The following is a 14,591-nucleotide window of genomic DNA, read 5'->3' as shown; positions in this document are numbered from 1 at the left end:
GGTGGCCACGCCCCGAACAACAGTCATTGGACCAATAGATTTGAATAGAAAAGAGATGACGTATTGTCATTATTTACAAGCAGACTTTATCATGTATGAAATTTTGACACCTTTTCGCTTGCAAAGTAAGCACACAGGACCACTTGGCCGCTGTTAAGGGAGGGGAGGGTGTAAAGTTCCCTTGCTCAGACCTCATAAAAGACTCTCAATAAATACTTAAAATACTCTGGTTGGTATTTCAAAACTAACTCTACTTGCTGACGCTCTTTTTGGTGGAGGTTTCCCCAACGTTACCTAGCAACCAGGCTCCGTCTGTACGCTGAGCCAGGCCCAGGCCAGCCCTGCTCCAAACGTTCAGCGTTGCGCAGCTGCCGTGCAGGCTACATTATTGATGATGCCACAGACACCAAACCTGTTCGAGAAACCATATGTCAAGAAAGAAAGACACAGAAATACGCGGCTAGCTGCAAGATGATGTCAGGAGCAAGAGGATGGCTGTGGATCGGATCAACTTAAAACTAAAGTCGCACTGCTGAAGGACCAGTTCTGAGTTCATAACCCGAGTAAGTTCACACCATAAAATCACAATATGAGACTGAACCTTTTGTATAAAATAGCAGTACAGACGCTGACATGTGAAATTGCCTTTTTGATAGTCCGACTCTGCAGTGTAGCAGCCTATGTTACTTTCTTGTAATGGCACACAGTGGTAGAAAATAAGTACATTTGCTCAAGTAGGTTAACGTTACTGTACTTATACAGTTTTGAGTTAATTCACTTGAGTTTTTCTGCTACTTTATATTAAGATATACCTTCAACCTACAATTCAGAACCACATTTTGTACTTTTTACTTCATTAAATGTATCTGACAAAGTTACTATACTTACAGTTTATTGCTATACATATTGTCATTGTACATGCATAACATGTCATCTTATGATGAATATTATTATTATTATTTCATTATCATTATTGATTATTAATTTTAATATGTCCCCAACATAACTTTGCTACTATTGTTGTTTAATTGCTGTATTTATTGCTGTTTTTTTTAGTAAGTTAATTGTTGTGTGGTTTGTGATGTATATTTTCATGTTATGTCTTCCTGCTGCATACAAATTGCCCTTCTGGGACAAAGAATAAACTGAACTGAACTGAACTGAACTATTAATTGGTTGTTATAGATTAAACTAAACAGAATATTGATAACTCTCTTGACCAGTTAGGGTAAACTGCCTCTATCATGTTAAAGAATGCATAACAATACTACAATAATATAATTTTTACAATAATATAACACTGACGGGGCTGTGTTAAAAGTATTCACTCAGTGTTATGCTGCAGAATAAGCACTTTTACTTTTGATAGATGCTGACTAAGATTTAAAATGCAGGACTTTTCTTCTAATGGAATATTTTAATATTTTGGAATTGCTTCTCTTATTTAAGTAACCTTCTTCCACCACTGTTTCTCACACACACTTTTACCCATAAACATCATTCACACCTTACCCATGTCACGCAAACCTCACACAATGCATCGATTGTTAAATAATTGACAGCTTAGCACATTTTGATCCAATGTTGTCGGCTCACAAGTTGAGTTGCTAAGTGATGAACAGGTTCTCAATCCTCCTTTCTCCCCCCCCTGTCCTGTCACAGGTGAAGACAAAGTGTCCATGGAGGGAGAACCAGAGGAATCAGATGAGGATGTTAAGGGAGAGGAGAAGCCCACTGTGCTCTGGGAGAAGTCCATTCAGCAGAGCATCTTTGTCGACCTAAGTGAGGATGAAAGTCTCCACCTCAGTGATTTGGAGAGTTCTTTAGCCTTACATCTGTCCCAGGCAGAGTCTGCTGCCTCCGAAGCAAGCATCCATCTCAGTGGTGAGTCCTACAGTCATCGCTGTTTTGTTTTTTTTTTAATAGAGTTTTTTGTTGGATGTTAAACTGGCTTGTTTTACCCATCCTGAACTATACATCCAACTGTTGGAATAATTCTATAGTGTTATAACACATATGTAGAAGTTTGCGTTTTTCTCACAGATTTTAAACAGATCATTAGTGATGATTGTAGACTTTGTGGCACACTGTTAATATGATACAACAGTGATGAGGGGAAATCTATTGTATTTTTTGGAGCTAGCATTGTTAATGATCTTAAAAAAAAAAGTAAATTTGGGTGCCTGGGTGGCTCACCTGGTGGAGCGCACTTCCATGTACAGAGGCTTAGTCCTTGACGTAGCGGCTGTGGGTTTGGCTCCGACCTCCAGTCCTTTGCTGCATGTCATTCCTCCTTTTTTTCCCCTTTCATGTCTAAGCTGTCATGTAAAAAATGAAGGCCTAAAATGCTAAAAAAAAAAAAAAAAAAAAAAAAGGAGAATAAAAAAAGGAAATTTAAAGACCCTCTAATTTGGTATTTATATTGTTGGTGTTCTTTATTTTGCAGGGAGTGCAGAGCTGTCAGCCTTGGAAGTCACCTCCTCTGAGTCCAGTATTACCAGCAGTCAGAGTGAGAAGGTGGTAGAGAGCAAGAGCAGCATTCTGCATGTGTCTGCCCAAAGACCAAACACCATGCACGATGAGCCGCCCTTAAAGCAGCAGCATGACGACCCAGAGCAAGATACTAGTGACGAGGATCAGGACGACCTACCTTACGATGGTGACCTCGGGAGCCCCTACTTCAACCAGGCAGCTAATTCTGAGGGCAATATGAGCTCTGATGGGAGAGAAATAGTTCATGCAAGTCCTGATGTTCCTGCTTTGCTTGAATGTAATACAAGAGATAAAGATGATATTATTGAACGTTTGGCTTCTGTTGAGTGTAATGCTGAGAAACCAGCAAGTTTTTCACAAGAGGATGCCCACACCAAACAAGACAAAAGGTTTTTTGATCCTTCCAAGCCAAGTGAGGTTGCCCCATCATGCCCTTGTCCTTCAGACATTAACCAGTTGTTGCTGCGACACTTCTCCCAGGAGGAGTTGCTGTGGTCGGGTAGGCTGATTGAGGCAGAGACCCTACCGGAGGTGTCCCTACTGGAGAGCGTGGATTACACTGTTTTTAGCTGTGCTCCAGCACACAACAGCACAAAGATTAATGATAACCACTCAGAGAGCTATGCTTGTAATTCTCAGATTGTTCAGAGTTTCTGCTCAGACAGGACTGAGGAGAAGTGTACAACTGCATCAAAAATTTCAAGTTTAGAGGAAGAAGCAGAAATGAAAATTGATAATGTAACCTTTACTGCTTCTGACAGCTTTACATCCAGCTCTGCAAGTATACACTCAGAACAGGGGAGTGGGAACACAAGTGCCGTAGACGTAGAGAAGCAGGAAAACCCTGAAGAGGATGATCAGATTCAGAGAGTCCCACTTTTGCGCACCAGGTCCTTCAGCGAGATCAAGTATGGTCAAGGCCAAGTCCATTACCCACTCCCGGACTTCTCCAAGATTGCCCCCAAGGTGAAAATCCCCAAAGCTCCAAGCGGACCAGTCAGATCAGTTCCTCAGAGCCCCACTGCCATGCACAGAGCCCAGTCCTCTCCAGGGATGTTAGAGGTGATCAACAGAGTCCTGGAGGATTCAGTCCATACATCAGAGAAGCCCTACATCTTCAAAGACAAGGACAAACAGTCTGCTCCAGCATTGGTGCATCACCTGCAGGTAGAAAACATTCAGGGTTTACAGTGCATCTGCACCTACACTTTGTTGTATTTTGCTTGTATTTCCTCCATCAGTATCAAGTATGAATGCTGTGCATACGACATAGGACTAACATTTGTCTCATTCTATATGTCTTTAGGCTGAATATGATAAATTACTAACCAAATATGCTGAGGCAGAGAACCTTATAGATCAAATGAGAATAGGAACCAACGTAAGTAGAAAGTTTTTTTGTCCGACCTACTTTGTGTAGGTGCAGAAATCAATTATAATTTTCGAGTCATATTCATATTTTCAATGCAAGTTACAAGTTTATGGATCTCTTTTCACAGGCTGAGCCCTCCTCAGAACTGATGCTTTATTTAGAGTGTGATGATGATCATCAGGGAAACTTAATTGAGGGAAGCCATCTTGGATGCGTGGCTCCTCGCCTTCCCCCATCAGGTACGTCTCTGTGTCCGACATCTGATATTATGTGAGGTCAACGCTTTGCTTCGCTACCTGCAAATTACACAGTGAAGTGTAGCTGGTTTCCATAGAGACAAATGGGGTCAGATGACACTATTCTAGTTACACAAACATATTTTCTTTGCTTTTGGAGCAATTAAATTAAATTACTGTAAGTGGAAAACGATAGCTGGGAACTGGACAACCTAACCACACTAAATTACAATTTCTGTCATATTTTTAAATCATAAGATGGTCAGTAACTGTACGCATCATGTGCAATTTTTAATAGTTCACAAGACAGGCATTTGCAAATTATTTGCATGTATACACTAAAAGTATAAAATATTGGCTTACACACTTCATCAAGAACACTCATGAGGTAAAGACAGGTAAGAAAAAGTTATCCTTTGATTCCCCCTTTCTGTACCAATTCGATAGATGATATGTAAATGTCAAAGTTTATCATAGACTCATTAGCAGGGACATGTTGCTTATAAATTGATGGTGCTCATAATGCTTTGTTATCAGAAAACTTAGGTGAGAAAAAAGAAACAATCCCCCAGAGCAACATTAAGGAGGTGAACACAGCTTCCTCCAGCCAGCCTGAGGAGGGTCCAAGTGAGGGGGAAAGAATGACTGCTGAGCTGACAGGCATCATCAGCCAGTTCATGCAAAAGGTAAGTTTGAAGCATATTAAAAGGCTACCATTAAATGCATAGACATCTAAAACCATTTTTGAACCTTCTTCTATTCAGGTGGAAGAATTCAAATTGAGTGTGAGCAACATGTCAGTGAGCACAGCAGAGCAGCAAATGGTAACTATTGTTTACTTCCTATTTGCAGTTCTTTACGGCATGTAATGCACAGAATATGGAAATGTAGAACATCTTGATTTTATGTCTCTGAGGTGCAAATTATTTCTTTGCATGTGCATAAATGTAAAATGTGCCCATTGTCAGATGCTGAGGAGCATTATGGAGGCTCAGGACCAATTGGAAAGAGAATACATCAGTAAGAAGGAGGAGCACAGAGCTCTGGAGATGCAAAACTACATGGGCCTGTCCAGGAACACTGGCACTTTTGACCCAAACAGGTTAGAGAGAGAGACCACACCATCGCACCTGTGTGAATGTGTCTGCCTCATTTTGTGTCTTCATGCGTGTGTGTGTGTGTGTGTGTGTGTGTGTGTGTGTGTGTGTGTGTGTGTGTGTGTGTGTGTGTGTGTGTGTGTGTGTGTGTGTGTGTGTGTGCAGGCTGATAGAGGGAGACATATTCAGGATAGGGATGCACCTTGAGGACATAAAGGAGATGATAGACAAACACGTGTGTGAGCAGATTTCTCCACCCCACTCATCCTCCACTCCCACGCCCATGAAAGAGATGCTGCATGTGAAGCCCAGTCCTCTCTGCATGCCCACATTCTCACCTCCACCATCCCTGCATGAGGTAACCAACTCACAGACACACCCATTGCCTCAAAAAAAAACTCGCTCACCTTCACAATTCTTTGCCACTCTAGCAGCTCTGCTGTAGGAATGGCATGCAAGTCAGTCCATCAGTCTGTCCACAGTGAAATATTTCAATAAATATTGGAAAGATTGCCATGAACTTTTGTACAGACATTCAAGGTGATCCCTACTTTTGTCTGTAGTACCACCATGAAATGGACTTTTCTGGCTTTGTGTGAAATGTCTCAACAACAATGTACGTGAGGTATAGGCCACTAGTTTTGTTGGGGAAAACTTCTGGTAACAGTCGATAATGCTCACATCAATGGAGCTATTTTACAGTCGAAATGCTGAACGTACACTTAACTTGCTTTTTGTGGCCACTTCATAATTTTAATCAGCTTTCCATAAATGTACTGCTGTACATACACAATACCTGATCACTCATTTTGTAATGGCCTATGGTTGTATAGTAGTGTGTAGCGACATTTCCTCTCTGTGTCTGTGCAAGCTTAGTATTACAAATGTAGGTTATCATAACCAATGAGACCTAATGCATAGAAATGATAAAAAAATAAGATCTGTTTGTCAGCTGCACATATTAAATACTAATCAACATTTTCGGGATTTATGTTGGTTATACTTTATAGTGTATACATTTGATTTCAATTTAGCTTTAAAAGTTTAGGTTCCTATTTCCTTCTCTTTTTTTGATACATTAACCTCAAGGATTTTAGGGATTTGAAGCCACCTTAGCAGCAGGGCTCTAGGATTTGCTGAAGTAGGTCAGTTAGTCAGCCCTTCTGTCCAAAGTGAATTATCATTTATAGTTCCCAGAGGATGAATCATGATGTCTTAGATTACCCTCTGACTTTTCTTTTGGCGCAACCAGTGGCTTGACATTATGGTTCAGAGTGAAATACTTTAAAACTAAACAACATTTATGTTCCAATCCCCACCCAGGATGAATAATGACTGAACCTCAATATTCTCTCAATATTTCTAATGTTAACGTCATATACTCCAGCCTGGGTGCAACCTGCTCTGTGTTGAATAGTAAAAGCTAATTTGTAGCATCCACACACTGAGAAAATGCTGAGTATATGTGTGTGTGTGTGTGTGTGTGTGTGTGTGTGTGTGTGTGTGTGTGTGTGTGTGTGTGTGTGTGTGTGTGTGTGTGTGTGTGGAAGATTACACTAACCGCAAATTATCTGACTGGGTCTCATGTTTCAGGGGCCAAGTGCAGGCTTTACCCATGTGGGTTATAAGACGGAGGACGAAAATAAGGAGGAAGTGGAGGAGGCCAGTGAGGAATTACAGCAACACAGTGAACTCATAACAACTGACTCTCTACTGAAAAATACTGGACACAGATACTGCCATTCAAGGTGCTTGTTAAGATATTTTAAACGCTCCAATAATATAACAATACAAAATGTGTATAAAGTACTCAAACAGGTAGCAGTGTAAATTCTGTATAGAAAAAAGAAAATAGTTATCCTGGCTAGGATACATACATATGATAGAGTACTGTTTTGTCTAACCGTTGATGTTTTGAGTGGTGCTTGCATGTGTGTTTGTGCTCAAATAAAAGGCACGTTCTCAGCCTTCCCCTGGGCAGATAGTGTTTCAGGTGCAGCGTTGGTGTTAGGTTCCACAGAGTGTTTGAGTCGCTGTGTGCAGGTTTTCTTTTCTGTCCTGTTCTAGGAGCTCACAGGGCTCTGCGGAGGGACTGGAAATCCAGACAGCTGAGGCTGAAGAAGAGAGGAGCTCTGCTTCGTTAGAAGTGATAGATAACAGTAACATCTTGGCATACTTGAGTGGAAGCAGCTCATCCTTGAGACAGAGGCAGTGGACACCCGACAGGTCTGTGTTGTGATGTTAAAGGCTACCTGACCATATAGATCTAAGAGCTAACTATGACTTGATTGACTCTCTATTGTGGTTTCTCTGTACTGGTTTGTTTTTCAATAATGTATGGCTAATACAAGTAATCCATCTTGTAATTCTGTCAGTGTAAGTGCAAAATGTATGTATGTATGTATGTATGTATGTATATTTTACCTATGCATACTGTATGTCATTTTTTGTATTTCAAGCAAAACCCTCACCCTTCCCAAACTCCCCTCATCTCCACCCCACGGACTCTAAATATCTCACTTGTTGTTGCTGCAGTCGTAGCACCCCAGACAGTGTCTTGAACCCAGCGTGTGAATGGGATCTGGGTGAATGTGTGAGTCTGGCTGTGGAGGTCTCATCTTCCTCTGATGCACGCAACGACTCAGACACCCACATTCTCTCAGAGCCTCCTCTCAACACCTCATCTGTATCACAGGTCAGTCACAGATAGTTGGTTTGTTTGACCATATTTGGTCTAATGTTTGTTGTACAAGAGATTTTTTAGGGATACTGTTTAAGTTACAGTCGTGTGTGGAGGATGCACAGGCTGCTTTATTTAAACTGATGTCGGGTTTTCTGGGGTGCAGAGGATTTTGAGCCCGGAGACAGACAGTGGATTTGGGAGCTCTTACTTGAATCAATCAGCTTCTGGACCATTTCAACCAAATCTGCTCACAGAAAGGTACAAAACGATATACACAGCAACAATGAAATACTTTAGTATTTAATAAAATGAGTTTCTGTAAATCGACAGTTACTATCTACATGTCAATTTGAGAAGTTTGATCCTCTCATCTACAGTGTGCACTCCCAGAACGATGCTTTAAGTAGCTCAGACAGTGAGGGCTCCTGCTCCAACCTGCAGACAGCCATCCATTCAGCCTCCCTCACCAGCCAGCAGTGGGTCAGTCCCCACCCATCTGTCCAAACACAGTCCTGTGGTGCAGCAGCGGCAGTGGAGCGGTGGGTGGAGAGCACCACTAAGGAGCCTTCAGTCAGGCTGCAGGGTGAGCAAATCCATGTAATAAAGAAGTTCTCTTTTTATTTCATCTTATCTGGTCAATACTGAAATGATAAACGCTTCTCCACCACTGACCAAACAGGATCTGAACGCAGCCCGCCTGCCCAGCTCCATCACCGCGTATCAGAACCTGCACTCAGCACCACCATGGATACAGAAGAGAGAGGCAGCCCACTGTACTCCTGCTCATGTAATAGGTCAGTGTATGCTCAGGAGCAGCTAGTGTTAGTGGTTGACTGCTGAAAAACTACAACTTTAAGCTAAATATTGAATCATCCTCTTCTCTGCTGTTGCCTATTTAATCAGTGAACCTTAGGGTAGTAAATCACACATTTTACCACGATACAATATTACATCGATTACTTGGACAACGATAGAATATTTACTGATATCACAAAGTCTGCCACGATATGATGCCGATTCAATTTAATTCAGGGGCCTGTGACCGATATAAGATGATACATAAGCCGATTTAAGACATTTACATCTTTATATATTATATGAAAGACAACTAAAATATGATTTGACAAGTTCATTACTTAGCCCTTAAAACACAAACAATTAAAAACAAACTACTCTTTTTGATAAAAAGAATAAATACAAGATGGGAATTTCAAAATAAAGGCACATCTTAAAGATGACAATATGTATCGTTATTTTCACTTTGTATCGATAATATTGGATCATTGATGATTGAAATATCGATCCAGATAGATGTATCGTTACAGCCCTAGTGAACATCTGTATATGTGTCTGTTTAGTGAGGCTCTCCTGGCCTTGCAGTCAGAGGTATCCCGGCTGAAGAAGGACCTGGAGGAAGGCTTGGTCCAACTGCCTCACCTAGCACAGAAGATGGACTACCTCACCTCCAAATACAGACAGGATCGTCAGGAGCGCAAGTCTAAAACCAGACCCCGCACCCACCACAGACCAGCATGCAACAGGTGATCCCGCTGCCTGGTTTTAGTGGAGGAACAGAAGTATAATGGCCATTTTTGGGGGTGTATTGATGTATGAAAGAGACATCATGTTCTTACCATGTATTCATTGTACTGTCATTATTATGACCCTTTTTATTCTACTCTCTAGTGTGTGCAAGCCATCAAGTGGCAGCACACAGAATGTGAGCGATCTCAGTTCCAGTCAGGTGAGGATAGAGGACTGGATCTCTTCAGACATTGGCCCCAGCAAGAGCAATGGTACTCCACCACCGCCAGTCTTGTATAAAGTACCTGAAAGCAATACTTGAGTAAAAGTACCTTACCAGAAAATTACTTTGGTAGAAGTTAAAGTCACCTTTTAGAATACTACTTGAGTAAAAGTCTTAAAGATTCTGATATTTACTGTACTTAAGTATCAAAAGTAATTTTCTGAAATTAAATGTATTTAATTCTTAGATGCAAAAGTAAAATAAAACTTTGATTATGAACTTTATTGTGGCTTCCTTATAGTAAAGCATAATACTAACACACCTTCTTAAACATCAAATTACTGACATTTGACATCAACAAAGAGAAAAAAACAGAAACAGAGTTTTCATTTTTTTGTGAGGAGCGTGTGTCCGTATATTTCCTCCATCATCTACTATGGTTAGATCATTTGCTCTTCAGGTACAGACAGTGGTGACACAGCTGGCTCTGAGATCATGTTGCAGTTCCACAGTTCACCTGTAGCGAGCAGGAGAGGCGGCGGCGGCAGTGTGCGCTCAGCGCCAGAGTTTCAATATAAATTTCGTGAGGCGCTGCAATCCAACAGAGGTCCGAGCCAAAGCTGTTTTTCACAGTGTAGCACAGTCTTTGTAAATTGTATATAATTTACATGGGTGATATGATATTTAAAAAAAATGGAACAATGTGTGTTATGCTCCTTCAGGGTCAGAGGGAAACAGCTCAGTGAAAACCTCTCGTCTGAACAGCTCCATTTTAAAAGGAGGGAAGGCTTCTGACAGCCATGCCAAGCAGAGACTACAAAGTAAGTGACTTTATCATCTAATGTTTAGAACGTCAACATTTTGGTGTCATTGTGATTGATGAAACAATGCATTTTGTCCGATTTACATATAGCAGATTTTAAACTAAATTCTACTATTTAAAAAAAATTGGTTTCAGAGTATACTGTAAGAGTAGTCTTGCATTGCCAGACCTATCTCCACAGCGCTGTGAAGTAAGGTCTGACTACACCACAGATACATTCGAGGATAGGTTCTTTGCATTTCTTTAAACCAATCACAATCGTCTTGGGCGGTGCTAAGCTCCAGACGCAGCAACGGTGGCTCTGCAAAAATAGTCTCGGGAAGGAACTTGTTCTGGTGAAATATTTGCACCCACATTTGAAAACGTCACATACAATATTAAATGAACTGTTCACACAATACAGAAATGTGAGCTATTTAAATTAGCTGGATACATAGTTAAACCTAATTTGCTCTTACCAGTGTCTCTGGCGTGTGTAATCTGTCCACAGCAATCCCTGCCCATCGGTCCCACAACGTCCCAGTTAGAGAATATGCTTTGTAAATCTTTACAATCATTCCCCGTAAGAACCAAGCAGGCCTGCCTTGTTGTTTTCTTCAAAACTTGCCTTTTTCAGTGTGTAGCTTGCTAGCTCGAAGATTGTTGTAGTTTCCCGAAGCGAACAGAGTTGGAGAACAGCACCACACAGAGAGCGGAAGGTGAGGGATGTCAGGCTATTATCCTGGGAATGTACTTTTGTTGATCCATCTGTAAGAGTAACAGTGTTGAAACAGGGCAGAGATATATCATAGTACATTTAAACATACGAGGAATGTATCTTCCGCCCATCCTAACTAATGAGGAGCAGTGGTCAGCGCCCGGAGACCAACTCCAGTTGTAATGCCAGTACCTACAACAAGGGCAATGGCAGGAGTTATTTAGCATGCACGTCTTTGCGAGTCATCGGAATCATCACCATGATTATCAGTATTGTATTCTATTGGTACATATACTGTAGTGCTTCTTATCTTATGTTCCTGTGATCAGCAGCTGTCACGGAGAGTTTTTACTCCAAGGAGAGGTGGTCTCTTTTCTCCTCTGCATCTCTCCAGAAGCCTCTTCTCCAGGTCAGCTACGGCTCCTCCAGCAGCCTGCCTGCGAGGTAAACATACACATCACTTACTGAAAGCACACAGATATTAACCAGAGGTAAAGATATTAAATGATATAGTTCGGGTAAAGTGGAGTTATTTTTTTCTTGCTGTGTGTCCTCCAATCCAGCTATAAAGTAAGGGAGCCGCCTCTGCAGTCCATGTCCCATCACAGAAAGCGCTCCACCCAGTCAGATTCGGCCCTCCTGCCCAGTAATGTGTACTTCCAGCGGACACCGTCCCCAGTATCAATGCCCTCAAAGACTGGCAGCAGGACAGGCAGACGCAGAGGGAACAAGGTGAGATTTCTTCACATGCATGTCTGCTGAGATTCTCCTTGTATAAAAGAACATCTGCTGTGTTTCTCCAAAAAAAAAAGCCAACAATTTCATATTAAAGTCTGCTAACTGTTTTCTAGGAGGAAGACATGAACAGGACTCTAGACCAGGCTATTGAGGTGGCCCGCAGCATGAAGAGGACCACCGACCGAATGGCCAAGAGACTGTCAGCGGACCTGGCTGAGACGCAAGTCCACAGGAAACATCACAGCATGCAGCCACCAGGGGGCAGGAAACACCACGCATTATAACGAGCAGAGTACACACCAGTTTACTCTGCCAGTCACTGATTCCTGAGGCCTATGTAGAACATATCTTTTTTGAATAAGTTATTTAAGGATCTGTTTGTGTTAAGTTATTGTTTTTTTTTTTACATGGTTTGTTTGTGTATTTATACATAGAAAAGTCTGAAATCACACTGCAAAAATATATTTTATTAGATATTATAACCACCTGTATATTGTAAGGTTTTTGGATTTTTCTTAAAAAGCATATGTTTGTTGACGGGCAGCATTTTGTTTATATATATATATTAAAAAAAAAATGTTTATATTATGTCTTTAGGTCCCTTAATTGTTTAAAAAAATTCTCCAGCATCTCAATTTTATTCTGACCGGTGTGTAAAATGTAACCAAAAATACATTATAGCCACTACAGTGGGAGAAAATGACTTTCTGACACTATATTTTTGATAGCAGAAACAATGTGATCCAGTTGTGACCTCTTGTTAGGGGGCAACAGCAGTCACAGTACAATCAATCACTCAGCAGATGAAGCAATAAACTTTATCTTTTCACAATTCTCTGTGTCAGTCCACTTAACCTAACCTAAGGTGTCACCTAACCCTTTTGCTTTGTTTTATTTTACCTGCTCCCTAACTATACGCTATCCAGTACACATACGCAGTCACAGGGTTAGGAGAAGAAGTTAAGCCACTTAAAAGTAGGCCAGATTTGTAATATTACATCTCAGGAAAATCCCTCTCTGCCTTTAGTTTGAATGAGTAACTTTTGTCCTTTGAGCCCCATTTGCTCATTTGGCACCTCTAATGTGCATCCCTGCTGGCCTGTGGGTGTAGCGACAGTGTCTTCTTACTGAGTTTCTGTTTGCAGGGCTTTGCAGGTGCGGCTGTGTTCACATTTTGTTGTGGGGTATCTAGTTTGACTGTTGTTCTTAGGGGGGTATCAGGAAAGAAGATGTGTCCAAACAACATTCCCGAACGGTTCCATCTGATTGTTCAAAGAGCGGATAAAGTTCTCAGTGTGCATTAACCTCTGGGCCATCAACAGGAAGAAGTCACGCATGCAAGCATGACTCTTCAACCAGTGCAGTCATAGACTGTAGTCTATGAGTGCAGTTGATCTCTCACATTTAAACACAGACATTTCAGTGACTCATGTTGAATGTTTAATGAGCCATTTTTAGTTAGCACAGTTGTAGAATCCTAAATGTCCACTATAGGTGGGAAGCTAAAAATACTGTGCAGTAAAATACTTTATATATTGCAAATGGCCAGCCAAACTATTTATAGAAAATATTAAATATGTTTTAACCACTGAGTAACCTTACTATGAGACAAAACTGATGTTGGTGGTGGAGGTGCAAAGGGTTTAGCCACATAAAAACCAACATGAATTCAATACCTAATAGGTGCAAAAAAGACAAAGGAAATCAGTTAGTATTCCACGTCTTTGTGATGGTCAGATGACTCATGTTTTCTCAAAAAGGGATATCTTTATTAGATTAATTTCCCTCTCATGAGCAACGGTCTAAGGACTTGACTTGGAATGGTACAGGAAAAGCTGCTGTCATTGGCACTGTCACCTTATATACAGTTGTGTTCAGAATAATAGCAGTGTGTTTAAAAAAAGTGAATAATGCTTAAAATCCTTAGAATAGCTTTTAATTCCATAATATCAATGCATTGGGAACACTGCACACTCAATTCCAAATCAAAATATGACCAAAATTGATCACGTTTGTGTTATACCTTTACAGAAAGTGAAGAAAAACGAACATTAGGCTGTTCAAAAAAATAGCAGTATTTGCATTTTTCTTTACAAACTGAAACATTTACTGTATCAACTGAAAAATGTCTCAAGGGTTTGCTTTACTTTGAATCACTGCACTAATATTTAGTCGCATAAACATTATTTCTGAGAACTGCTTCACATCTGTGTTGCATGGAGTCAACCAACTTCTGGCACCTGTGAACAGGTATTCCAGCCCAGGACGATTGAACTACATTCCCCAATTCCTCTGCATCACTGAGGAACTGCACTACTTTTGCCTCAGAAACAGCATTTTTGATGTCACCCCACAAGTTTTCTATGGGATTGAGGTCTGGGGATTGGGCTGGCCACTCCATAACATCAATCTTGTTCATCTGGAACCAAGACTTTGCTCGCTTACTGGTGTGTTTTGGATCATTGTCTTGTTGAAAGAACCATTTCAAAGGCATTTCCTCTTCAGCATAATGCAACATGACCTCTTAAAGTATTTTGATGTATTGAAACTGATCCATGATCCCTGGTGTGCGATAAACAGGCCCAACACCACAGTATGAGAAACATCCCCATAACATGATTTTTGCACCACCATGCTTTACTGTCTTCACAGTGTACTGTGGCTTGAATTCAGTGCATGGGGATCGTCGGACAAACTGTCTGCGG

The 14,591-nt window shown here is 41.0% G+C and overlaps 1 protein-coding gene across 6 annotated transcripts; it reads left to right on the top strand.

The window, feature by feature from the left end:
- Positions 1-96: 96 nt before the first annotated feature.
- LOC116037444 (microtubule organization protein AKNA-like) lies at positions 97-12,720 on the top strand. Of its 6 annotated transcripts, none has more exons than XR_004898218.1 (22): positions 97-563; positions 1,663-1,884; positions 2,447-3,660; positions 3,800-3,874; positions 3,993-4,104; positions 4,639-4,787; positions 4,866-4,925; positions 5,070-5,203; positions 5,364-5,556; positions 6,792-6,946; positions 7,266-7,424; positions 7,734-7,893; positions 8,045-8,139; positions 8,259-8,464; positions 8,561-8,675; positions 9,240-9,422; positions 9,568-9,677; positions 10,089-10,235; positions 10,351-10,449; positions 11,543-11,592; positions 11,712-11,880; positions 12,000-12,018. XR_004898218.1 is itself a non-coding variant. In XM_036004896.1 (22 exons), the coding sequence occupies exons 2-22, from the start codon at positions 1,680-1,682 to the stop codon at positions 12,168-12,170; spliced, it is 4,023 nt and encodes a 1,340-aa protein (XP_035860789.1). In that variant the 5' UTR covers positions 98-563; positions 1,663-1,679; the 3' UTR covers positions 12,171-12,720. The 6 variants fall into 6 exon arrangements, 4 of the variants coding, with proteins under 4 accessions (XP_035860789.1, XP_031137213.2, XP_035860791.1 ...); XM_036004896.1 differs by having other exon boundaries at positions 98-563; positions 11,481-11,592; positions 12,000-12,720; XM_031281353.2 differs by having other exon boundaries at positions 98-563; positions 11,478-11,592; positions 12,000-12,720.
- The last annotated feature ends 1,871 nt before the right edge of the window (positions 12,721-14,591 follow it).

This window comes from Sander lucioperca, chromosome 9, assembly GCF_008315115.2.
Source record: "Sander lucioperca isolate FBNREF2018 chromosome 9, SLUC_FBN_1.2, whole genome shotgun sequence".
Classification (NCBI taxonomy): domain Eukaryota; kingdom Metazoa; phylum Chordata; class Actinopteri; order Perciformes; family Percidae; genus Sander; species Sander lucioperca.
The sequence above is the reverse complement of the archived record's forward strand: the minus strand, read 5'-3'. Positions and strand labels throughout refer to the sequence as shown.